The sequence below is a fragment of the Neophocaena asiaeorientalis genome, unplaced genomic scaffold, assembly GCF_003031525.2.
Source record: "Neophocaena asiaeorientalis asiaeorientalis breed wild unplaced genomic scaffold, Neophocaena_asiaeorientalis_V1.1 scaffold51, whole genome shotgun sequence".
Taxonomy (NCBI): Eukaryota; Metazoa; Chordata; class Mammalia; order Artiodactyla; family Phocoenidae; genus Neophocaena; species Neophocaena asiaeorientalis.
The window spans coordinates 532,222-556,275 of NW_020173335.1; the positions used below are offsets into that span (position 1 = coordinate 532,222).

The 24,054-nt window shown below is 53.7% G+C and overlaps 3 protein-coding genes across 5 annotated transcripts; 2 read left to right on the forward strand and 1 right to left on the reverse strand.

Moving 5' to 3' along the window:
- Positions 1-326: 326 nt before the first annotated feature.
- On the forward strand, positions 327-8,942 carry POMGNT1 (protein O-linked mannose N-acetylglucosaminyltransferase 1 (beta 1,2-)). 2 transcript variants are annotated; one of them, XM_024746153.1, is made up of 21 exons: positions 327-496; positions 1,103-1,217; positions 1,353-1,471; positions 2,148-2,213; positions 2,304-2,417; positions 3,198-3,315; positions 3,509-3,607; positions 3,764-3,891; positions 4,236-4,306; positions 4,536-4,611; positions 4,807-4,890; positions 4,980-5,021; positions 5,231-5,289; positions 5,606-5,678; positions 5,761-5,889; positions 5,974-6,099; positions 7,027-7,091; positions 7,267-7,311; positions 7,678-7,813; positions 8,061-8,170; positions 8,270-8,942. In XM_024746153.1, exons 1-21 carry the CDS (start codon positions 377-379, stop codon positions 8,355-8,357), a joined length of 1,983 nt encoding a protein of 660 aa, XP_024601921.1. In that variant the 5' UTR covers positions 327-376; the 3' UTR covers positions 8,358-8,942. The 2 variants fall into 2 exon arrangements, with proteins under 2 accessions (XP_024601921.1, XP_024601922.1); XM_024746154.1 differs by having other exon boundaries at positions 492-496; positions 1,107-1,217; positions 8,270-8,938.
- A 2,174-nt stretch (positions 8,943-11,116) lies between these two features.
- TSPAN1 (tetraspanin 1) lies at positions 11,117-15,885 on the reverse strand. 2 transcript variants are annotated; one of them, XM_024746161.1, is made up of 8 exons: positions 15,758-15,885; positions 15,261-15,325; positions 12,687-12,893; positions 12,400-12,474; positions 12,202-12,300; positions 11,970-12,125; positions 11,787-11,870; positions 11,117-11,599 (listed from the first exon to the last, which is right to left on the reverse strand). In XM_024746161.1, exons 2-8 carry the CDS (start codon positions 15,315-15,317, stop codon positions 11,552-11,554), a joined length of 726 nt encoding a protein of 241 aa, XP_024601929.1. In that variant the 5' UTR covers positions 15,318-15,325; positions 15,758-15,885; the 3' UTR covers positions 11,117-11,551. The 2 variants fall into 2 exon arrangements, with proteins under 2 accessions (XP_024601929.1, XP_024601928.1); XM_024746160.1 differs by lacking the exon at positions 15,758-15,885 and having other exon boundaries at positions 15,261-15,344.
- Positions 15,886-16,048: 163 nt separating this feature from the next.
- On the forward strand, positions 16,049-19,646 carry P3R3URF (PIK3R3 upstream open reading frame). The gene is given in 3 exon segments (XM_024746138.1): positions 16,049-16,092; positions 19,097-19,317; positions 19,603-19,646. Coding segments are annotated over 3 exon segments (309 nt in total).
- Positions 19,647-24,054: the final 4,408 nt, after the last annotated feature.

The window sequence follows — 24,054 nt, forward strand, 5'->3', positions numbered from 1 at the left end:
GGGGTCGCTGCCCTTCGCTCACCCTAGGACTAGGAAGGCCTGGGGCTTGGTTCTTTTAGGGATTGATGAGCCTTAAGAGCCGATTATTTGGCCTCCAGCCTTGGGACAATGGGCAGTCCTGTCAGTTTCCCCAGCCCCAGGGGAGTTTCCAGGTGATCTGACCCCTCTGAAGGTTTCCTTTCCAGAGAAGTTGAGCCACTTTTCCCAGGTCACACAGCATGGATGCTGCAAGGATGGGTTACTGGGGGGTCCTCCTTCATCTCCCCAAGAAAGCATCAGACTTTGGGAGGAAAACTTTACCCCACGTGACCCTCTGGTCTCCTCAGATTCCTGAAGGCATGGGTTGGCCAGGACAGTGGTGACCCCCCAATCCGGCATGGACGACTGGAAGCCCAGCCCCCTCATCAAGCCCTTTGGGGCTCGGAAAAAGCGGAGCTGGTATCTTACCTGGAAGTATAAACTGACCAACCAGCGGGCCCTGCGGAGATTCTGTCAGGTATAGAGGTGTCCCATACCTCCTAGGGGCTCCCTCCCAGCTTTACCCCAGCCTAGACTGTGGGTACTGGGACCTACCTTGGCTGCCCCCACCCTGGAAAGAGGGTGGGAAACCTCTTTGTCTCATGTCCCTACCAGGTAGTGGGTTGGGTCCAGAGTTCTGGAATCAGAACCCAAGTACAACCTCCTAGGCTTCTGACAAACCTGAAGTTGGATCAGGAAGGCTTTGCCCAGGACCCACACCTGTCAGGCAGTCAGGGCTAGGACCCAGGTCTTCTGATCCCCAGCGTGGTTCTCTGGGACTGGCTCCATCTCTAGGAACTAATTGTGGAGGAACCAAGGGAATCAAGGCTCAAATGGAAGAATACAGGAGTTCTGGGTAGGGAGCGCCCTGATGAAGGGGGAAGGGTCAGGGGAGGGTCCCTGAAGGACGTGGTCATGAAACTGAACCCAGGTCTGGGGGAGTAGAGCTGGTCAGACAGAGGGAAGAGAGGCAAAACCCAGGTTCTCCCTGTGTCATCACTTCAGCCAGAGCCCTCCTTTCAGCAAGACCCGCAGTGATCTTTAGGGGGTGCCCTTCTTTAGTTGTCCCCACCCCTCCCCTCAGACAGGAGCTGTGCTTTTCCTACTGGTGACCGTCATTGTCAACATCAAGTTGATCCTGGACACGCGGAGAGCAATCAGCGAGGCCAATGAAGACCCGGAGCCAGAAAAAGACTATGGTAGGACCAGACTGAGGATGGGATTGGTGGTGGAGGGGGCGTCCCCTGGGATCCTGTGGCTGAAATGGTGGGCAGATCCCAAGGGGTGAGACACTGCTGGAGGGACTATCTCCATGACCTGTCACACACCCACAGATGAGGCCCTGGGCCGAGTGGAGTCCCCACGGCGCAGAGGCAGTGGTCCCCGACGGGTCCTGGATGTGGAGGTATACTCAAGCCGCAGCAAAGTGTACGTAGCAGTGGACGGCACTACGGTGAGTGGGCTGGTGTCTAGTGTACGGTCACTGCATTCTACTTATGGTGTGGTCCGCTGGCTCTGGGTCCACTGCCTGAGTGGGAACTGCAGCTCTGCCAGTTTCTAGCTGTGTGACTTCGGAGGCCTCAGTTCCTCATCTGTAGACTGGGACTAATGATTTCTGCTTGTCAGGATTAAATGTAAGGTATGTGAAATGTATTATATGTAGTGGGATATTATCAAAAGTGATCAGTAGTATTAGTAGGCAGTTAATTCAGTGATTTATTTATTTTGTGGTCCCATTTATTTCCTGGTCCCTTCTTTGGCCTTGGCCTTGTCCTGGACACTGGGAACCTGGAGGTAGTCAGCCCTGGCCCTACTTTGAGGGGCTCCATCTGTTAGACGGTGATACCTCCAGCATGAGGCTGAGATAGTCAAGGGCTCTAAGAGTCGTGAAAGCTGGTGGGGGGGTCGGGAGGTGTTGTAGAAAGATGGGATCTCTTTTGATGGGGGTGCTATGGAGGCTTCCTGGAAGAGATGGCCTTCAGGCTGGGTTGGAAGAGAAGTGTGTGATCAGAAGCAGAGGAAGGAGGGGAGGTTTTGTTTCATGCAGCTGTTTTTTTTAAGCGCCCATAAGACAGAGAGACCTCAAATGCCAGAGTGAAGAGTTTGACCTTGTCTCTGCTACCCTGTAGGTGCTGGAGGATGAGGCCCGGGAGCAGGGCCGGGGCATCCATGTCATCGTCCTCAACCAGGCCACGGTGAGGTTCTAGGGGTAGGGGACCTAGAGGGCCAAAGCTGAGCCCTCCTTGCTGGTGACACTAACTCATGAGAGGTGTGTCTCCTGCCAGGGCCATGTGATGGCAAAGCGGGTGTTTGACACGTACTCGCCTCATGAGGATGAGGCCATGGTGCTGTTCCTCAACATGGTGGCACCTGGCCGAGTGCTCATCTGCACCGTCAAGGTCAGTGACTCTGCCTTGGCCCCGTTCCCAACACCCCTAGCTCCAGCCCTGCTCATGGCCCTGGATTCTGTGCCCCTAATATGGCATAGTGGCAAGAGCCTCTGGAGGAAGGTGACCAGGTTCCAATCCTATCCTTGTCAATGGAGAGCAAGACAGAGTCCCTACCCTTATGGAGCTTACACCAATAGGGCAAGAGCAACAAAAAGCAGCCAAATAAACCTACCATGTCAGGAAAAGATAACTTGTGTGAAGAAGAAAATTAAGCAAGGGAGACAGGGTGATGGGGGTGCATTTTAGAAAGGGGAGGCCTCTGTAAGGACATGACCTGTGCACAGAAAGCTGGAGGAAGTGAGGAGTGAGCCATGTGAATATCTGGAGGAAGAGCATTCTAGATAGAAAGAATGGCAGGTGCAAAGGCCCTGAATTGGTAAGGTGCTTGGTGTGGAACAGCCGGGCTGCCAGTGGAGCTGGAGTAGAATAAGGGAGGGGAGGAGAAGGGTGGTGAGAAGAGGGCAAGGAGGTAGCAGGGGACAGAGGTGCAGACTGTGTGGGATCATGTTAAGGACTAATTAGCCTAGTGACCTTGGGTGATTCTCAGAATCTGTCTAAGCCTTTAATTATCTGTGAAATGATAGTAACCACAAAGGGTTGTTGTGATAGTTTAATGAGCTAATTTAAGTAAAAGGTTTTACATGGTGCTTGACATGTAGTTAGTGTTCCCTGATGCTAGGTCTGCTGGAGCTGTGCCAGTCAGGCTGACCACCTTTTCTGGTCTCCCAGGATGAGGGCTCCTTCCACCTCAAGGACACAGCCAAGGCTCTGCTGAGGAGCCTAGGCAGCCAGGCCGGCCCTGCCCTGGGCTGGAGGGACACCTGGGCCTTCGTGGGACGAAAAGGAGGTGCCAGCACCGTAGGCCATCCGCCCTGTAGTATTAAGGGGCTGAGAGGAGCAGAACTCCAGGAGATGGGGTGGGCTGGGGGGCAAATAGGAGTCGGTGGTGGTAGGCTGGATGAAAGTGGGCCGGGAGATGGGAAGAAGCTCCAGAACTGCAGCCTGGGCCCCCATTGCCCCTCATTTCTGCCCCCTGCCAGGTCCTGTCCTCGGGGAGAAACATTCTAAGTCACCTGCCCTCTCCTCCTGGGGGGATCCAGTCCTACTGAAGACAGATGTGCCGCTGAGCTCAGCTGAAGGTGGGGTTAGTGGGCGCTGGGCTCCAGGACAGTGCCTGGGCTGGGGATAGGCATTTGGGTTCTCTTCACGGGGCTCTATTCTTGACTGGGTGCCTGGTGTTCTCCAAACCACACTGGCCTCATGCCCTCATCCTGTTGACCTCATCCCTCCCTCAGAAGCAGAGTGCCACTGGGCAGACACAGAGCTGAACCGTCGCCGCCACCGCTTCTGCAGCAAAGTCGAGGGCTATGGGAGTGTGTGCAGCTGCAAGGACCCCACACCCATCGAGTTCAGCCCTGACCCAGTGAGTGGGGCCTTGGGCAGCGAGGCCCGGACTCCTTCCCAACTTGGCAAGGGGCCCCAGGAAAGGTCCAGGTTGGGCTTTCCCTACCCCAGCCTGGGAGGGAACCAGGAGCTGAGGATTTATACTGAGCTCTGAAAGACGGGGCGTCTTGGTTGCGGGGAAGGAGCAGGCCATGTGAGCAAAGGCCTAGAGTTGGAGTTGGGCTGAGTGTGTGGAGGGGCCAGGACAGGGAAGACCCTCTGCCTTTTTCCTTGAGTCTCCCTCTCCCTCAAGACTCTTCCCCAGGTGGGGATCCCAGTTTGAAGAGAGAGTGAGGCAAGTGCTGAACACTATTTCTCCCTCAGCTCCCAGACAACAAGGTCTTCAATGTGCCTGTGGCTGTCATTGCGGGGAACCGGCCCAATTACCTGTACCGGTGAGCCTGGAAGGGGGTTGTATCCAGCACTGAACAGGAGGGTGCTCAGTGGTGGGAACCCGAGGCTCACGTACCTGCAGGGGGAACTCTTGAGGTGGGCGGAATGGAAACAGATTCTAGGTGCATTCACCTTTGGTGGTGAGCATGGAGAATCTGGGCCCATCTGTAAGCACAGGGGAGTCCTGATCTGGGGGGACAACGAGGCCTAATCCAACCCTGGGCTCCCCAGGATGCTGCGCTCTCTACTCTCAGCCCAGGGGGTGTCTCCCCAGATGATAACGGTTTTCATCGACGGCTACTATGAGGTGAGTAGGGCTTGGGGGCTTTGGGTGGAGCAGAGTGCAGGGTTGCTGGTGCTGAGTAGCAGTGATCACAGAGGACTGGCAAGGGAGACAGCCCGGGCAAGGGCCATGAAATGTGCAGGGCTTGGTGTGTCAGCGCCTGCAGGGGTGGGCAGGGGGCGGGTGGCTCACATGATGACCGGCGGCCATGCCCCTTAGGAGCCGATGGATGTGGTGGCGCTGTTTGGTCTGAGGGGCATCCAGCACACTCCCATCAGCATCAAGAACGCCCGTGTGTCTCAGGTACCGCCTAGACAAGGATGGAAGGGGTGGACACCGGGCCCCACTGTCCACCCCAAAGCTCATGTGCCCTATTCCTACTCCCCACCCAGCACTACAAGGCCAGCCTCACTGCCACTTTCAACCTGTTTCCGGTGAGTAGTAAAGACAAAACTCTTGGACCTAGAGAGGGGAAACATGGGCATAAGTCTGGTCTTATTATATAGCAAGCTCTTTCTCTCTCTGGGTCTCATCCTCCTGATGTGGAAAATGGGGGTAGTGCTGCCTGAGAAGTGGGATGGAGGTGGAAGAGATGGGATGAGAAAGTCCCCCTTGGGATCATGTTGTCCCCCACCCCCTACAGGAAGCCAAGTTTGCTGTGGTTCTGGAGGAGGACCTGGACATCGCTGTGGATTTTTTCAGGTGAGGGAAGTGTCCCTCCTTGCAGCTCCAAGCTGCGTAGGGCCTCTGTGCATGACTGGGTCTCCAGGGAGGAAGGCAATGAGGGGTCTTGGAAAGCTTTCCAGAGGAAGCAAGCTCCAAAGTGGGGGAAAAGCCTGAGCAAAGATAGGCTGGTGGGGATTGGGGCTGGAGTAGAGAGTAGAAAGGATGAATGGAGACAGTGGGGCTCTGGGGGAAGGAGGCATGACTCCGGAGTCCCATCTCCAGTTCTTCCAGCATCACTGTGTGACTGGGTTTGTCCTTGCCCCTCCCTGAACCCCTGGACCCTGCCTCTCAGTTTCCTGAGCCAATCCATCCACCTGTTGGAGGAGGACGACAGCCTGTACTGTATCTCTGCCTGGAATGACCAGGTAGGCTGAGTGGCCAGGGGTCAGCTGCAGAGTTGGTAGAGGCCCTGAGCTAATACCTCCCATCACGGCCCCCTGTCCCCAGGGGTATGAACACACAGCTGAGGACCCAGCACTGCTGTACCGCGTGGAGACCATGCCTGGGCTGGGCTGGGTGCTCAGGAAGTCCTTGTACAAGGAGGAGCTTGAGCCCAAGTGGCCCACACCGGAAAAGGTACCCTGGCAGGGTAGGGTGAGTGGGCTGAAGTCCCCTACCAGCTTGGAAGCTCGTAACTCTCAGAGTCTTCCACGCCCCCAGCTCTGGGACTGGGATATGTGGATGCGGATGCCGGAACAACGCCGAGGCCGAGAGTGCATCATCCCTGACATTTCCCGATCCTACCACTTTGGCATCGTTGGCCTCAACATGAATGGCTACTTCCATGTGAGTGGGAGGCAGGGGTGTTGGGGCATAGGGCACAGTGTGGTAAAAGGGGCAAGAACATGGAGTCGAGCGACCCCAGCTCTGCCACTCACTAGCCATGTGTAGCCTTAGGGAAATTACTTACCTACTTTTGCCTCAGTTTCTTTATTTGTGAAATGAGGATAAAAATACTCCTACCTCATAGGGTTGTGAGGTTATGAGGTTTAAATGAGTTAATATGTATAATATGCTTTGGACTGTAAACATTATATAAGGATTAGCTGGTATTATTTTTATCATTACTATTTTTAGCACTAGACTGTGGGTGTGGGGAGGATATTTCGTCTGCCACGCACTCATCCAGCCCAGCAAACTCTGCCCTCTCCTGTCCTTGCAAGTGCTGAGGCCTAAGCCTGAGCCTGAAGTGAACAGAGAGGGCCCCAGGTCCCCACCCCTTCATCGCTGTGTCCAAAGGGCCACTCCCCAGTTATAGCCAGGGAGGCCTTGAGACAACCCAGTGTAAAGAATGGAGAGTTTCCAGCTTGGAACCTCCTAGAAGCCAGAAGGGCCTTCAGGGGCTGATTACTACAAGACCCCCACTCATCTCCGAGAGGGACGGGGAGTGACCTCATGTCCTTCACCCTTAGTACCTTAGTCATAGCAGTTTTCTCCCTCCCAGTCCAGCCTGTCTCTTTGCAGGGGCCATTCCTGGCTTCTGTGGCCCTAGAACAGCAGGCCCAGGGAGAGCCACTGGGGGCAAGGACTAGCTCAGGGGTCAGTAGCATGAGATGCCAGTATGAGCATGAGCTCTCTGGCAATGGTGGAGCCAGAGGGACCTTTATAGATCTAGGACTTCATTTGTGGGCCTCGTGGATATGTGGTGGGTCAGCAGGCAGGTGTGGGCCAGACAGTGTAATGCCCTGATTTTCACCTTCACGTCCATTCCAGGAGGCCTACTTCAAGAAGCACAAGTTCAACACGGTTCCAGGTGTCCAGCTGAGGAACGTGGACAGGTGGGGGCTGGGGACGGCCAAGGAGAGGATATTTAGGGGCCTTGATAACCAGTGCCTGACAGGCCCTACTAGCCCTGCGGTCTGTGTGTTTACCCCAGCCCTGCTGCCCCCCAATCTCCATGTCATCCCTTGAGGGGCTACTCCCTCCCCTGACCCATTTCTCCCTCTCCTTTAGTCTGAAGAAAGAAGCGTATGAAGTGGAAGTTCACAGGCTGCTCAGGTATGGCCTAGGGCAGTGGGGTATATGAGGCAGGGGGTAAGGAGAAGTCAATACTGGGAGTCTTGGCCCCATAATTTGTGGGGCCCACTGCAAAATGAAAACCAAGATCCCTTGTTCAAACATTATTAAGTGGGACTTCCCTGGCAGTCCAGTGGTTAAGACTCCACACTCCCAATTCAGGGGGCACGGGTTTGATCCCTGGTTGGGGAACTAAGAGCTCATGTGCCGCGGCCAAAAAACGCCAAAAAACAACAAATGTTAAGAATTCCAAGATGGCAGCAGTAGAGCATTAAAAGCACAGGGCCTGTGTGACACACTCATGAGGTAGGCCCTGTCTTGGCCTTTCTCCCCCACTCCCTGCTGCAGTGAAGCTGAGGTTCTGGACCACAGCAAGAACCCTTGTGAAGACTCTTTCCTGCCAGACACGGAGGGCCACACCTATGTGGCCTTTATCCGAATGGAGAAGGATGATGACTTCACCACCTGGACCCAGCTTGCCAAGGTGCCTCAATACCACACCTACCCCAGGAATACCCCTCCCCAAGATACAAGGAGCCTTTCTGGAATCTTCCACCTCAGAACCTTCTCTTCATACTCTCAGAGCCTCTCTTCTAAGCCCCTTTACAAATCCATATTCTTGAAGATGCTACCTCTTGTAAACTGAGGAGGCTGCTGAGGAGAGGGGGTTGGCCAAGGGCCCTCCCCACAGCTCTCCGACTCTTGCCTTTGCCCCACCCCACCCCCACCAGTGCCTCCATATCTGGGACCTGGATGTACGTGGCAACCACCGGGGCCTGTGGAGATTGTTTCGGAAGAGGAACCACTTTCTGGTGGTGGGGGTCCCAGCCTCCCCCTACTCGTGAGTGACTCTATTCTGTCCTTGGAAATGGAAGACTAGTGGGGTTAGGGGACGTAGCTAATGACCTCCTCCCTATTCGTTTTCCTGTTATCTTCCCAGAATGAAGAAGCCACCATCAATCACCCCAATTTTCTTGGAGCCACCCCCAAAGGAGGAGGGAGCCCCAGGAGCTGCAGAACAGACATGAGACCTCCTCCAGGACCCTGCAGGGCTGGGTACTGTGTACCCCCAGGCAGGCTAGCCCTTCACCCAATCCTGTAGGATTTTGTAGACACTCTCAGGGGCTGGGGCTGGTTTGTTTTTAACATGAGACTTAATTACTAACTCCCAGGGGAGGGTTCCCCTGCTCCAACATCCCTGTTCCTGAGTTGGAGGTCTATTTATTTACTTCCTTGTCGGGAAAGGGCAGGATAGTACCTGGGAATCTTTGGGATCCCTGGGCAGCTGATCCTGCCCTTTGTATACTCCCTCCTCCCAGGCCTGGCTCAGAATCTAACCTATTTATTGACTGTCCTGAGGGCCTTGGAAACCGGCGGAAGCCTGTAGGGCCTTGATTTTTTTTTTGGACTGGGGTGCTGCCCTGAGGGTGGGGCGGGCTCTTACTCAGGAAACTGCTGTGCCCAACCCATGGACAGGCCCAGCAGGGGCCCACCTGCTGATGCAGACTCACTCAGAGACCCTCAGACACTGAACCAGGCCTCTTTCAGCCTCCTCTCAGATTTCCAAAGCTGGATGAGGTGGTCATTGATTAAAAAAGGAGAAAAGCTCTGGGGATTATCTTGTGACGTGTGTGTGTGTGTGTGTGTGTGTGTGTGTGTGTGTGTGTGTGTGTGTGTGTGTGTGTGTGTGAGAGAGAGACAGACACACAGAGACAGAAAGAGAGAGAGATGGGTAGGAGAGAGGATGGTCATGATGGACCTTTACTGTCCTCCACAGGTTTATCTTCCATTTGGGACCATTTGGCCAGCAGGGGATGCCCAAGTCTCAAACTCCAATGTTTTTACCCTAGAACAACAGAGCCTGACCTTTGCCCCACCCTACTTGGGGCTGAGCTCAGAGCGGCCACCCTATACCCCATTCCCACTGTTTAATTAACCATCAGGCTGTTTTCTGCCTAGCTCGTGTCTGGGCCAGGGCACCTGTCCCCAAAAATGGAGCAAGAGAGAGTAAAAAGGGATACCTGGGGATGGGGGGCGGTGGTGATAGAGAGCAGGTGAGTATAGTGGAGGTGGGAAGGAAGTGGATGAGACAGAGCTGAATGGGCATCATTCAGGAAGTGTGGACTGGGCTGCAGGTGGAGACATAGGAACAAGGATGTCTATGGTCCTTAGGGTACTTTGTATGCAGACTCCATATCTGGGCATTTTTCTGGAGAAAAGCCATCATTTTCATCAGATCACCCAACCAGTGATCCAAAGAAGTCAGGAAGATCTAAGTTAGTCACGCTAGCACCAGAAAATGGATGAGATTGTCCAGAGGAAGTGGTTGAGATAGCCCAAGGCACAGGGCATGACATTTAAGGAATCTGTGAAGGACTTAGGTTCAAGAGAGTAAGTGTAGGACACTTGGAGAAGGGGTCTGCCTGCAGAGCCCTTGCAAAGTGAGCCTCATGAGCTCCTTATACAGAGCCTTGGCCAGGGAGGCAGGAGCTGGCTGGAGCTCTGCCCTGTCACCAGCTCTCTGCCCTCGCCTCTCCAAGCGGTGCCTGGAGCCCCGCTCGGAGATGGCACAGGTGGTGTGTGGCTTCAGTGTTTGCTGGAGGTAGAGATAGCGCTTGAGGTGCCACAACAGCCAGGTTGAGGAACAGTTAGCTCATAATGAGGTGGAGGAGGCCCACCCAGGGCAGACAAATCCCTTGTAGCCTCTATATAGGTGCCTGGGGGTGGGGTAGTGTGAGAGGCATAGAAAGGTGGCAAAGGTGGGAGGGGGCTAAGTGCTCTACCTGCCCATCCTCCCAGCAGGCTGCTGATCTGGGCCTCACCGACCAGCTCTCAGGCACTGCACTGCACTGGCTAGGTCGCAGTTCCTTTTTGGATTCACGAGGGGTGATGGATCTGGGTTGCCCTAGCAAAACCTGGGAAGAGGAATCCAAGGCTCAGAGGCAAGCAAGGAGGACTGGTTTGCCAGGCTGGGCTTTGCTTGGTAGTAGACACCATATCCTCTGGCCACAGCCTTCCACCTTAGTGCTATGTCTCCTGCAGCAGCAATCGATCAGGTCTATGTCTGGGACATTCTGGCCTAAAAGTAAATCATGTTCCCATGTCAGCCAGGATCCCACCCGGCTCTGGAGTCAGACGTCCTGGACCCACATCCAGGCTCAGGTCTTCATGGGAGGTTGTAGGCCTGGAGCAAGTCACTTGGCCTTTCTAGGCCCAGTTTCTGGAACATGGGGGTGGTTAAGACTCGACAAGAGATCAAATCTATAGAGCCCTGGGCGACCAAGACCGAGAATAAATGAAATTCTTTCTGAAATCCCTAAAGCAGGGACAGGTCGGGGGCTGTGCCTGCATGAGAAGGGTAGGCAGCTTGAGTCCCCTGATGGGGGCTTCTGGAGGGCTTCCCAGAGCCTAAGGAATGACCCTCTTCCATCGCCCTGGCAATATTTCTGCTCTCCCTGCCCCCACTTGGGCACAAGCTTTTTATTTTCATAGCTTTCCAGCCCAGTGCTCCTACCCAGGAGAGGGCAGTTTCAGGCCAAAGTCCTCCCACATTACAGGACTGCAGACTGGCCCAGCCCCTGCTTTCTCCCCCAGTGTCCTCTTGGCCATCCTTGCTAGGCTCCCTCCCAGGCCTGGCATCCGAATAAAGGTGAGAAATATCCACCCACCTCCGTGCTACTTCCATTCTGCTACATTTCTAGGAGCCTTCTGAGTCAATAGCCCCACAGGAATCTGAGGCCAGTTGAGGCATGATGGGGTCCCTCTCCTGAAGGATACACAAAAAGAGTCCAAATGGAAACATTTTAATGGGTTTTTGAGTTCTGAAGTGCTTTCTACACATCTGCCTGGTGACTGCTGATCTTGCATATGCTCGTGTTATCGGTGCAGTGCCTTTAATTCCCCCTGTGGAGTACTGGGATCACCAAGAGCACCCCACCCCCTGGCCTGAGAGGGTATCAAGGGTTTAAGAAACAGACTGGAGGAATGGGCAAGAGGATTGGCTACCTTAGAGGCTCTGAAATAGGTGGACCCCAACATCACCAATGGAAGGACAAGTCTGGCACAGGTTCAAGGGGGTGGTGCCTATTTGGCCCCAGGCCCACTCCAGCCCAAGTGACACTGTTAGATCCTGTCCCCACGCTGATCACTGCCTCTTGGCAGTGCTGGGGTGCCTCTTCTCAGTTCCTGTATGGCAGCAGCAGTGGCGGAGGCAGAAGCCGACTTATTTCAGATTGCAGTACAGATACATGGACACAATCATGGCAGCCAGCTGATGAGAAAGGAACAGGCAGAGAGGAAGAAACATGATCAGGGTCCTTAAGCTTTAGTCCCCTGGCCCCCAGACATTCGACATGAAGCTTTGTTAGAAGTCTGTCTCTTCCAGAAAGGCCTCAGACATGGGTCAAGCAGCCCTGAGCCCATGGGGATATCCTGCCCCAACCTCCTCCCCTCCTTACCTCTAAGCCCGCAATTCCAGCTGCCACACCACCCACGGTAACTGCATTGGTTCTGATGTCATACAGAAGCTGATTGAAGCAACCCTTGGAGGGGAGAGAGCATCTATAGTCAGCAGCTGACCCCACTCATTTTCAGCTCTCCGAGGCCATTAAAGCAGCCCAACCTCCCAGGCCAACCTATACCTCTACTTTCTGGTTCTGGGCCTCGACCCTAGTGCAGGGTTCCACAAATGTGCCATTGTCATGGTCAAAGCAACAGTATGGGGGAAAGACGTTGTTCTCTTTTTCATAGGGAGAGTCCTCAAAATCTGTGTAGTTGTTGAAGCCACAGCACTTGAGCTGAAGATGAGAATAGATGGTCAGTGGGGCCTTGCTTATTTCTCCTCACCCCCAAATCTCTCCCAGCCCACCTTACCCCTTCCATGGTGGAGTTCCACACTTGGGTGAAGTCTTTTTGGGAACCGTACTCTTTCTTGATGGTGGGCACTACCATCAACGTCAGGAAGTTCTCAGCCTGGGTGGGGAAAGTCAGTGTTTAGGGCCTGGTAGGGAGGGTGGCCATTCGCAGTGCTTTGCCCAGTTGTTCCCCCCTTGCCCCATCCCCACTCCTCACCATTGTGGTGTACACCAAGGCAACCACAGCAGCTGCAACCTCAGCAATGAAGATGATGAGGAGGATGAAGAAGAACTGAGTGGAGAACAGGGATCTTGAGTTTTAGGGAGAGACAGTCCCTCATGCATTCCTTGCCCTAACCCACCCCCACATGAAAACAAGTCAGGGGCCCCACTGGCTGAGGCCCCTGGAGTCCAGAGCAGGGCTTGGGGATCCCCAGGGCCTGGTGTCAAGGGTGAGGGACCCTGGGTCTCGGTTACGGGCCTGTGGAGCTGGGTTTGACACACCATCATGAGGGCACACTTGTTCTCAGTCTGGGCACCATAGCAGCCCAGGAAACCAAGAGTGAGGAGCACAGCGCCAGCTGCGATGAGGAAGTAGCCCACGTTGACAAACTCCATGGCACTGGATGATAGTGGCCCGAAGATCTTCATGAAGGATGGTCCATCGACTGACACCCAGATGCCCACTGCCAACAGGGCCACACCACACAGCTGGAGACAGAGAGGCAGACCTTGAAACAGTGCCATCAAACAGCTCCCTACCACACAACTGAGTTAGGGAGATGGGAGATGAGAAACTTCCCCCTTTATTGACTATGGAGTCTAAAAACTCATCCTGTAGGGAGGAAAAACATCCTTTAGAGCCAGAAAGATGGGAGCTGGAACATCCATAGCCAGCACCAGGCTGCACACCTAGGCAGATATAAATGGGATCAGGGATTCCAGAAATAGCTCAAGGGTGGGGGGAGGGGCAAGGCTTTCCCTCACTGTTGCCAGGGTCATGCCACATAGCTAGGGGTGAAAAAAGTAGGTGAACATCCCCCCCAGCAGCTTCCCCCTCCCTCCCCCCGCCCCCCTCTCCATTCCCCCCTCCAGGTGCCTGGAACAACTGTCCTCTGATAGGTGGGAACAGGGGGGTGGGACCCTTGAGCAGTCTCCACAGTCACCATAGCAACAGAGGCATGGCTGAGGTTTACACCTGCTCCCAACGTTGGAGAGGGCGGTGGTGAGAAGGGATACCCACGCCAAGGCCCCATTTGGCTCCCCTCCAGAACCAGCCTAGACCTCTCCTTGCCACCCAAGTGGAAACTGAGGCACCACAGAGGAAGTACAGCCAGAGCTCTTAGCGGCTCTCTGGCTCAACCCCCAGCTCAGAGGGAATCCTGAAGCCTAGACTGGGGAGGAGGGCACTGCCCAGTTCCCACAGCTTAGAGCAAAGCCTTGCTGATCCAGAGCTTCAGTGGATAAATCAGCCTGACGCTGCCTAGGTAGATGTCCAGTCCCTACTTTCCGGCTATGGAAACTGAGGCTAGAACCAGGAGTGAGGTGGCAGATTGTGGGTGGATCCCAGCATGTTTGCCCAAGGACAGAAAGCTGGGCTTTTAGCCTACAGGGTCAAATTTCAAGGAGTCTGAGGCCTGCCCTGCCCAGTCTGGCGAGGCAAGGGCAACAGAAGCAGAAACCAAACCAGATTTGCCTTTAACCCCCTCGGACCAGAGCCCCTGCTCGCCAAATCCCTGCAATCCTGTTGCCTTCTTCGGATACATGGATAAAGTCTAGTTCCCTGAAACCAGAGGAAGCCCAAGGCACAGACCACATCGGAGTCAGAGTTTACTCACCCCCAGCCCAATTCCTCCAAATTCATCTATACTTCATGTCTCCATTTCCTGCCCTTTCACTCACTCCTACCCACTCTCATGTGGCTCCAGGGTCTCTGGTGACATGTGCTTAGTCATGGGTGGATCCTCTTTGACCTCCCTGATACCTCGTTTGCTTCCTGCTGCTCTTTCTTCATTTGCTTCCTGGTGGCCATTTCCCTGTTTATCCCTTGTAAGCTGAGTTTCCTGGAGTTCACTCTCCCTGAGTGCTCTCACCCCTCCCATGGCTTCAACAATCACCTATGGGCACATGACTTTCAAATATCCTGAGCTGCAACCCCACTGGGTACACAGCTGCCTGCGAGATATCCCCCAGGTTGTTCTTGCCAGAGACGTGGTCATCATCTCCAAGATGATGTCTCCCTTGCCCCTTCTTCCATCCCTTAGCCACCATCCAAGGGCTTTGTCCTTTGTCCATTTTGTCCATTTCTGCCCATCTCTAGGGTTCATGCCTCATTGCTCAGCTTCCTCAAACATGCCCTATATAATCTGTTCCTGGTTTTCTGAACAATATCTGATTTCATTGCCTTTGGGCCTTTCTGCATGCTTTACCGACCCCCTCACTCAGTGCAAATTCCTAGCCTCAGCTATTTCCTCCTAGAAGTCTTCTCTGACCAGGCAGGGTTCAAGCCCCTCCTATGGACCCCTGTGCTAAGACCACGTATACTATGTCGAAACTGTCTGCCTATCTGGCCTGCTGGACCTGAGATCCCCAAGGGCAGAGAAAGGGCTTGCTTACCTGTCACCCCAGCACTCAGCACAGTGTCTTAGGCAATGTGTTTGTTGAATGAATAAGGGCTGCTTGCAGCTGACACTCTGCTCCGATGTCTCTGGGCCTTCTGTGCTTTTGGTTCCCCATCATACAGAGGCCACTGAATTTCCATCCACACGAGGTGACCTTGGGCAAACCCCTTCCCCGCACTGGGGCCCCAGCCTGTTAGCCTACTCTGCCCTGCTGTAAGCCTGCCTGAGCTGAAGCTTCCTGGAAGGGAGAGGATGCCCCTAACCTTCTCCACCCCAACTGTGTGGCAGCCAGGCTGCTACTGGGACCAGGACTCAGCATTTGGGGAGACTTCTGCACCTCCTCAACTTGCAGGAAGAGTCTGGGCATAGCAGTCTCCTCTTCCCCAGTTCGGGCTCTGCTCAGGTTAAGACCTACTCCTATAGGGAACCCCAAAGAGCCCATAACCCCGACACTTACAAAGATGAGCATATTGAAGAGGATCATCATGGTCTTAATGAAGCTGAAGCACTGCATGGTGGCTCCTGGGAGGCAGATGTGTGTGTTAGGACCTTGCTCCCTGCCCCCACCCCCAACCTGGGCTGACATACCAGACTCCAGCATCCTGGACTCATATAATCACCAAGCTTTTCCTACATCTGGACTCTGACACCTCAGGACTTTTCCCAATTCCCATCCTGACGCTCCTATCCCTCTGTACTGCCCAGGCCCTCTACCAACACCTGGCACTCTGAAATGCTAACATCCCAGGTTCCTCTACTGGCACCCCAAGCCTGACTCCCACGCTACAGTGTCACTCCATGCCCTTCCCTGGCACCTGTGTATCCTGGGCTTTCCACTCCCCCCGAAACCAATCCTAGACTCTTCCAAGACCCTCCCCATGGCCCTTCCAGCTCCCCAAACCTGTTTCCAGATTGATTTCACTTCACGGGATAGTCTCTATCCTATGCCATCACCTGTTCAGGGTTCTTGGTAGTGAGTTCTGAAAGAGGGATCTGCTGAGGCTCCAGAGGGAACTGCAGCTCCGGGGAACTGCCACTGAGTGGGCAGGCGGGGAGACGGAGCTGGCTCTCACACAGCACTGCTCACCTGTGGGCGGGGCAGGTGCTTTAAAGGCCTCCTTCTGCCCGCCCGCCTACCCCACACGCAGCCAGTCAGCCTCCTCCAGCGCCTGCTGCCCCCCTGCTGCCTGGCGCTCCGTCCTCACAGCCCCAGCCGCCTCGGGGCTCCTTCTGGCAACGCCAGCCATGGGCAACGCCCCTCCTGACCTGAAGGAGAGAGAGGTCTGCGGGTGGGGCAAGTGACCCCCCAGAACTGTGTGCCTTCCACCACGACAGCGCACAGGCGCTTCCTACCCTGCACCTGCTGATACTGTCGTACACACCCTGCATGCTCGAGGCACGCACATCTGCCCAAGCTGTATATTCAGACACACACACACAAACACCTCCTAGTGCTCTCGAATGCACACTCACACACGCACACACACACTCTGAACTGTGTGGACTGACTCCCAGCAACAATCAACAGAGCAACACCTGAAGTACATACTGAAACATTCTCTCTCTCTCTCTCTCACACACACACACACACACACACACACACACACACACTCTCACGCAGACATGCCCACACATGCTTTCAAGGCAACGGCCAAGGCTTGGAGTTTTCTGCCCCCTCCTCTGAGTGGAAAAAGACTCCTAATCTTCTAGTCTTTTTCTCTCCACAAAACTTCAACCCCACACCATTGTAAAGCAATTATACTCCAATAAAGATGTTTAAAAAAAAAAAAACCTTCAACCCATCTTTCTCCTCCCTGAGTCTTTCCTCCTCACTCTTCTCCCTCCCCACCCTTTCTCTCTCCTCAGTCCTCTCAGCACTCTGCATACACCCCTTCCATTCCTGCCAGCAGGGGGCACCATGGTCCCACAAAAGCCCTGACCCCATTCCTCCCCCGACCCCTCCCCACCAAGTTCTACAGCTCGGTAATCCCCATCATCGTCAATCCTTCCGGGGCTGCTGGTCCTGGAGGTCGAGGTGCTGGGAAAGTTCTGGCTTTTAAGTCACTCAGACCAAGTGCTCGAATCCTGGTTCTGTTGCTTATTAGCTGTGTGACCCTAGGGGCATTTCTTAGACTTGGGTTTAAGCCTCTGTTTCCTGGTCTGTATAACAGAATAGTTATGGGGTTTTCAAGTGAGATTTAAAATGAGATTTTTCTTCCCATTCTGGGACATAAGGGAATGACCACAGAGTGAAAAGTTCAGCATAAGGAGAGTCACAGCCAGAGGGGGTGTGGGATGGAAGATTTTTAAATTTGTTTTGTTTTTATAATGGGAGGAGGCAGTTGAAGAGACAGGAGAGAGAGGAAGGCTGTTAACACTAACATTTGTACATATCATGTTTTAAATGCATAACTTATATAGTAAGTCTTTTTTCTCCTTTCACAACAGTCTTATGAGATAAGACTCTCTTTTCGTCTGCTTTTTAAATATGGGGAAAGAGAGGCACAGAAGGTTAAGTGCACATTTCTGAATGAATGAATGAATGCTCACAGAGTAGCAGGAGTTAAACGTCTGGGCTTTGGGCCTCGGCCATCCCGGATTTGAATCCCTGCCTGCCTCTAATTGTGTGAGCCTAACTGAGCCTCAGTTTCCTTGTACAGTTGATCCTCATTATTCATGGATTCCATATCTGTGAATTTACCCACTCACTAAAAATGATTTAAAACTCCAAACCAATACTCACAGCACTTTTGTGGTCATTCATGGACATGCGCAGAGCTGCAAAAAATTTGAGTTGTCTACCATGCTTGTTCTCAGCTGAGGTTGAACAGGGGGATGCTCTGCCTTCTTGTTTCAGCTCTCACAATGTAAACAAGTGTTCTTTTTGCGGCCTATTTAGTGTCTGTCATGTTTTTTGCATTTTTTTTTTTTTTTTTTTTTTTTGCGGTATGCGGGCCTCTCACTGTTGTGGTCTCTCCCGTTGCGGAGCACAGGTTCCGGACGTGCAGGCTCAGCAGCCATGGCTCACAGGCCCAGCCACTCCGCGGCATGTGGGATCTTCCCGGACCGGGCACGAACCCGCGTCCCCTGCATCGGCAGGCGGACTCTCAACCACTGCGCCACCAGGGAAGCCCATGTTTTTTGCATTTTTGTGCTTTTTGTTGGTGACTTTGCTATTAAAGACTCCCTCCAGCGTAGTGCTGAAGTGCTCTCTAGTGTTCCGAAGTGCAAGAAGGCTGTGATGTGCCTTATGAAGAAAATACATGTGTTAGATAAACTTCATTCAGGCAAACGTTGGCCATTTGTTGGCTGTGAGTTCAATGTTATTGACATCAATATATTTTAAATGAAGTGGCTTTAACAGAAACACAAGTAAACTAGGTTATTGTTCAGTTGACAAAATGTTGTGACCAGAGGTTAGTATGAATCTAATCCTGTATTCCTCCTGGGAGCATTGGCTCAATATTTGCTAATACAGTGTTTGTGGTGACTTTATTAGGGCTAACTACCACGAATAACAAGAATCGACTGTATATGAAATAGGAATAATGACAGAATCTCCTTGTAGGGTTGTTGTGGGATTAGATGAGATTATGTTTGTAAAGGACTTGGCACTGTGTTTGGCACATAGTAAGTACTCAATAAACATTGTTAATGTGGATGAGTGAGAAAATGAGGGAGGGATTTTTTTACTCAGAGTTCCTTTTTTCCAAGGGGCCAAGCTGGCTCTTTGGCTGGACCCATGGAGAGAATTGTGAGGGAGCCTGACCCCTAAGGGAGGGGTTGGGGATCAGGACCTGTAATAAACAGCATTACTCTTACATAGACTCTGTATGTCATAGAGGCCTCAGCTGCCCTGGCCAGTAGCACCATCAGGCACACGACAGAAGTTCCCTGCGCCCATGGGGCCTTCTCAGCTTGTCTGTGCCCCTCGGCCCCAGGGCTTGTTATATATTTATTTATTTATTATTTATTTTTGGCTGCGTTGGGTCTTCGTTGCTGCGCGTGCGCTTTCTCTAGTTGTGGCGAGCGGGGGCCACTCTCCGTTGCGGTGTGCGGGCCTCTCACTGCGGTGGCCTCTCCTGCTGTGGAGCTCGGGCTCTAGGCACACGGACTCCAGCAGCTGTGGCACATGGGCTCAGTAGTTGTGGCTCACAGGCTCTAGGCACGTGGGCTTCAGTAGTTGTGGCACACGGGCCCAGCTGCTCTGCGGCATGTGGGATCCTCCCCGACCAGGGCTTGAATCCGTGTCCCCTGCATTGGCAGGCGGACTCCCAACCACTGCGCCACCAGGGAAGCCCGGCCCCGGGGCATAATTTCCCCCTACCAGAGGCCAGGTATGGGCTGACCTCGGCTCCGGTTTCCCAGGATGTTTAAGTGTAGCCGCAGAAGGTACCGGCAGAAATCCCAAGGCCCAACTGCCACCACTGCAGCCACCAATCTTGCCACCATGGCCACGGATATCAACGACACCCACACTGCCACCACTAGGGTGTGGATCCTTCCACTGCAAGGTTAGCCGAGGGCCCTGAGCCAGGGTGGGGGGTGAGAAAAACGGGGCCACTCAAGTTTTCCCCACATTAGCTCTGTGCAGGCACTGTAGGGGACACACCTTCTGTGAATTATCACCCCAAAGGTATGGTGGGGTCTTGATGGCAGGCATCCCTAAGGCTGAGAGCCTTAACGGAGGATGTATTGGCTGGAAGTGGAGAGCCTGGGGAAACGAGAGAATCTAGGAGCAGTGGAGCTTCCAGAACTTCTGCCTTCCTCACACTCTTCCCTCTCCTTCCTCTCCTCAGTACTCAGACACCTTTGTCAATGTGGCAGCTTTCTGATCCTCTAGAAATGCCCAGAAACTAGTCCAGAAGCTTGGCTGGCTCCGGACCTGCATCTCCTAAGGGGCACGGGTGGTAAACAGCAGGCAAATAACAATCCTTTCTGCTCCAACTCTTTACTCCACTCCAAGGTGTTTCCAGCTGACTATGTAGGGTATGAGGGCAGGGCTGGGACTGAATGCTCCCAGGGATAGGCTTCAGCGACAGCAGCAGGCCTCAGAGTAAGACAGTGGAAGGACAGAACAAGGTCAGCAACACACACCGTCTTTGGCCTCAGCTTTTGATCTGCCCTGCGAGGTGGGGGAACTTCCTGCCTTGCACTCCCATCTGCACAGGGAAAAGGATCTCCGGAAACACCTTGGAAGGTATAAGAAGCCAGATCCTTGGAGAGGGAGGTAGAGGCACAGATCAGAAAAGGATAGCATGAAAGACAGATTTCACTGCTCCAGTGTAAACCATGAGTGCCTGAGTGAGAGGGGTATGTGGCTCTGTGTGCCTCTTATGGTCAGTGTTTGTGAGACCAAGAGAATGGGGATCTAAGCGGACATGTGGCTGAACGTGCCTTTGCAAAGAATGTGCCTGTATTGCCAGCTGCGTGTGTCAAGGTGTGTTTGTGAACATATGAGCGGGTCGGAGAGAGAGGCATCATCTCCACGAAGAGGAATGAAGGTCAGGAGGCGGGTGCGGGCGGCCGGAAGGAGGAGAGTATCAGCTTCTGAGCGGGGTGTACCGTCTTCAGCCCCACAGCCATTCTCTGAGGTTGGTATTTTCCAGGACTAACAGCTTAGCTGGGGTGTTTGGGGGTGGGGTGAGACTGAGTTAGAGTCCAGAAAGTGGGACTCAGGCCTGGGGATTTTCCACTTGGATTTCCGCATGTGCGCCCATGTGTCATCGGGTGTAACTGAGTTTACGTGGGGTGTGTCTTCATGGAGTTGTGTCTCAGTGGCAGGAAACATTGTGAGGGACTGTGTCTCTAAGGTGTCACTTTATGCACAAGTTAATGTGTGTCCCAATGTCCTGAGGTCTGGCTCCAGTTCCAGGGCTCCCTTCCTTGAGGGTTGGGGGTGGGAGTGAACACTGAGACCTTTGGCCTGGCCCCCTGGGAAGCCTGTGAGGAGAAAATGAATTCTGTCTTTTTTCATTCACTCCAAGGCTTGCCAGAGACTGGGACCCTGAGAGGAGGAGAGGGGGCAGAGAATTCACTGACACATCGTGCCCAGACAGCACTGGCGGAGGATCAGGCTTCTCAGGGTTTAGGGGGAAGGTGCTGAACCCCAGTCAGAGCTGGAAGCTAGCTAGGCTAGTGCCCAAGGCCCACAGGGGGGCCCACACATATAAAGACACATGACAGGAACACATGCAGACATGTAAATACAACTGGCCTCACAGATACACAATGCAACAAATTCACACATGCATATAAGTACATGCCTATAAACAGATATGTGCACTGACACAAATGCATATAAACCTCTCCACATGACACATGTAACAACACATACACATGCCTACAAATGAGCACACACACACACACAAACATGCATGCTCCTAGACACAGCACACAAGCGTATAGACAGACACTTGCAATCACACTCATGCAAACCCGGGTACACACACACATACATGCAAACACACTCGCCAGACTTCCCTGCCCCTGCAGCCCTGGGACCCAGAAGAGCCTCCCTCCCCTATATGAGTGTATGTGTGTGTTTGTGTGCAAACGCATGCATGCATGCATGCCCACACTTGTGTCTGTGTGTATCTGGGGCTGTGAGAGTGTGTGTGCATTTGTGTGTGTGTGTGTGTGAGTGAGCGGGGTGCTGAGCTGTGGGAACCCGATGACATCAGCTCTTCTGGCTATTTTTAGCTCCCTCTGCAATGATGGCTGCTTCACTGCCCCTCCCCCTCCCAGGTTCCCATCTCTCCTCCCCCTTCAGGCTCCCAGCGGCAGCCGCAGCCAGTGGGCACCCACCACCCCAGTCTAAGTGACCCCCCCGTTGACCGAATACAGTTCATTCTCCCTCACCCCAGCCATAGCTCCCTGGAAGCTGAGAACACCGGGCTCCCAGGCCAGAGGAGGAGGCTTGGGCAGTCTGGCAGCCCAGAGAAGGGGCCTGGGTTAGGTGAGCTGACCTGGCCGGTCTCCAGCCCCTAGGGCGCCTCTCCTTCTGCTTTTCAATCTGAAACTGTGTCTTGGTCAGTAGTGCCTGCTGTGTGCCAGGGAGGATGCCAAGTTCTGGGGACAGAGCAGTGAGCATGACAGTGGGCGTTCTTCCTGGCTGGTGTTATGGCTCGGTGGGAGACAGACATGACACAGAGCACACAGGCACCGCACTGGACCGCGGCGAGGGCTCTGAAAATTGGTAACGAGGGGAATTAGTCTGGGGTGATGGTCTCTGTCTCTCACAGAGGTGACCTGAGGGAACCAGAGGGGCACTCCCTTTACCTTGCACCTCACACCCCAACAACCACACCTCCAGAATCCCACAGAGTACTGCTTCCTTCTCACACCCCACTCTCTGCTCCCAGCACTGCAGCAGCCCACCATCCAAGTGGTGGCCCACTGCTATTTGTGTCTCCCTTTTCTTTGGAGCTTCCCCACAATCGATCCCCAGGAAGCAGTCCAGTGTTTCCCATCTCTAGATGAGAAAACTGAGGACCAGAGAGGGGTAGTGCTGGACCACACCCCTCAATGCCCAGGGAGCAGCCCAGGCGAGATGGCAGGCAGGTGGAGGAGGAAGTGGTGGTGGCACCAGTGTAGAAGGAGCAGGGATGAGGTCAGGAGGTGGGAGAGGGGAGGACCGCAGCCTGAGGGACTCATGCCTGGAGGAGGGCTTCCTGCTCTACCCAGCCAGGGCAACTGCTGGAAAATCGGGTTTGGCAGCTTCAGCTAAGCCGCAGGGCTGGAGGAGTGGTCCAGACCACACCTGGGAGGTGGCCTGGAGGTGGGCCCATCCTCTAGCATGGAGTCTGGCCAAATGGTCTCATCGCGGGAGCATTTTATAATACTGGGGCCCTTTGGAGTATGTGGAAAATAGCTCTGGGCTGAAGTCAGGAGCCCAGAGTTTCAGTCATTGTTTTGCCCCAGACCCCAGTGTGATCCTTATAAAGTCCTGCCCCCTTTCTTGGCCTCAGTGGGCCCTTCCGGGAAGGAGCTCTAGAGGATCAGTTTCCCCACCCCCAACTCCTGCCCTCTGTGTTTTCCTGGGAGTCTGACTTAGGCACAGGAACACAAAGCCAGTGGGTAGGGGCTGACCAGACAGCCTCTAGGGCGCCAGGCTGGAGGTCCCTTGTCACCAATGGATCAATGGCCGGAAGCCCAGCTCCAGCCCCACAATGCAATACCGGTCACCCCACCCTTACCAGTGCCCTCGCCCCCACCCCCACTTCCGGCCTCTGTTCCTTCCTCACCTTCAGGGAAAGCTGCAGGGCTCCCTAGGGAATCTCCCATATCTCCTCCACTGGCTCCCTGCCCTGTGCTTAACCCTCCCCCTCTGCCCATTTGGCCAGGCCAGTCTCCCAGTCAACTTTCTTTTCCTGGACCCGCAGGCAGTCCAGGGAGTACAGGAAGCTGGGTGGGAGGGCTATAAAGGAGGCTGCTTTTCCTGCTACCCTCAGATACTGGAGCCTAAATAAGGGGCTTTGGGGAGGCAGGTGGACTGAATACATGGGCGTAAGACTGGGCTGCCTTGGGCATATCCCACCCCGGGCAGCCCCAGGGGAGGTAGGAGTGCTACCCTTCACCTATCCAGCCATCTTTTTCCTCTGCCTTCAGTGAATTCATAGAAAAGAGCCTAGAGCTGAGACTTGCATTCTCTGGAGAACAAACACGGAAATCCAGGCCAAGTGAATCCTGACTATTGTCACCATGTCAATGACAAATTCATGAAACACAAAAATCATAAAATTCTGGATGCATAGAATCCATAGTCGCAGAATCTTAGCATCACAGAATTCTAGCATGGTGCAATCTGAGTTACAGAATCTTAGAAATACAGAATTCTGGCATCACTGAGTCCCAGATGACAAGGTTAGCATAGCCTTGAGAAGGAAGTCTTGAGAAGTCAATTAGTAAAGGGTGGATGTCTAAACCAGGGGATTCCCCACTGGGGATGCGCACAGGAGTTCTCACATGAACAGGAAGGAGGAGGCAGAGCCTGGGACACATGAGCTTGGGTGAGGTAACACACCTGCAGTAAACCAGACAGAAGACAGATCTCTTTCATAAGGACACATTCCTGGTTCCTGAGGATGAGGGGAGTGGAGTGGCAGTGAGGAGAGAAGGGGAACTATATAAACAAATAAAGTGTAACCTGAAGAAAAATTCATCAAGTAGCACAATACACTGGCCCTAATGCGTCCAACTTCCACAGGATTGGGGTTAACATCAGCACAGGACATTTTCAAAGGTTAGTA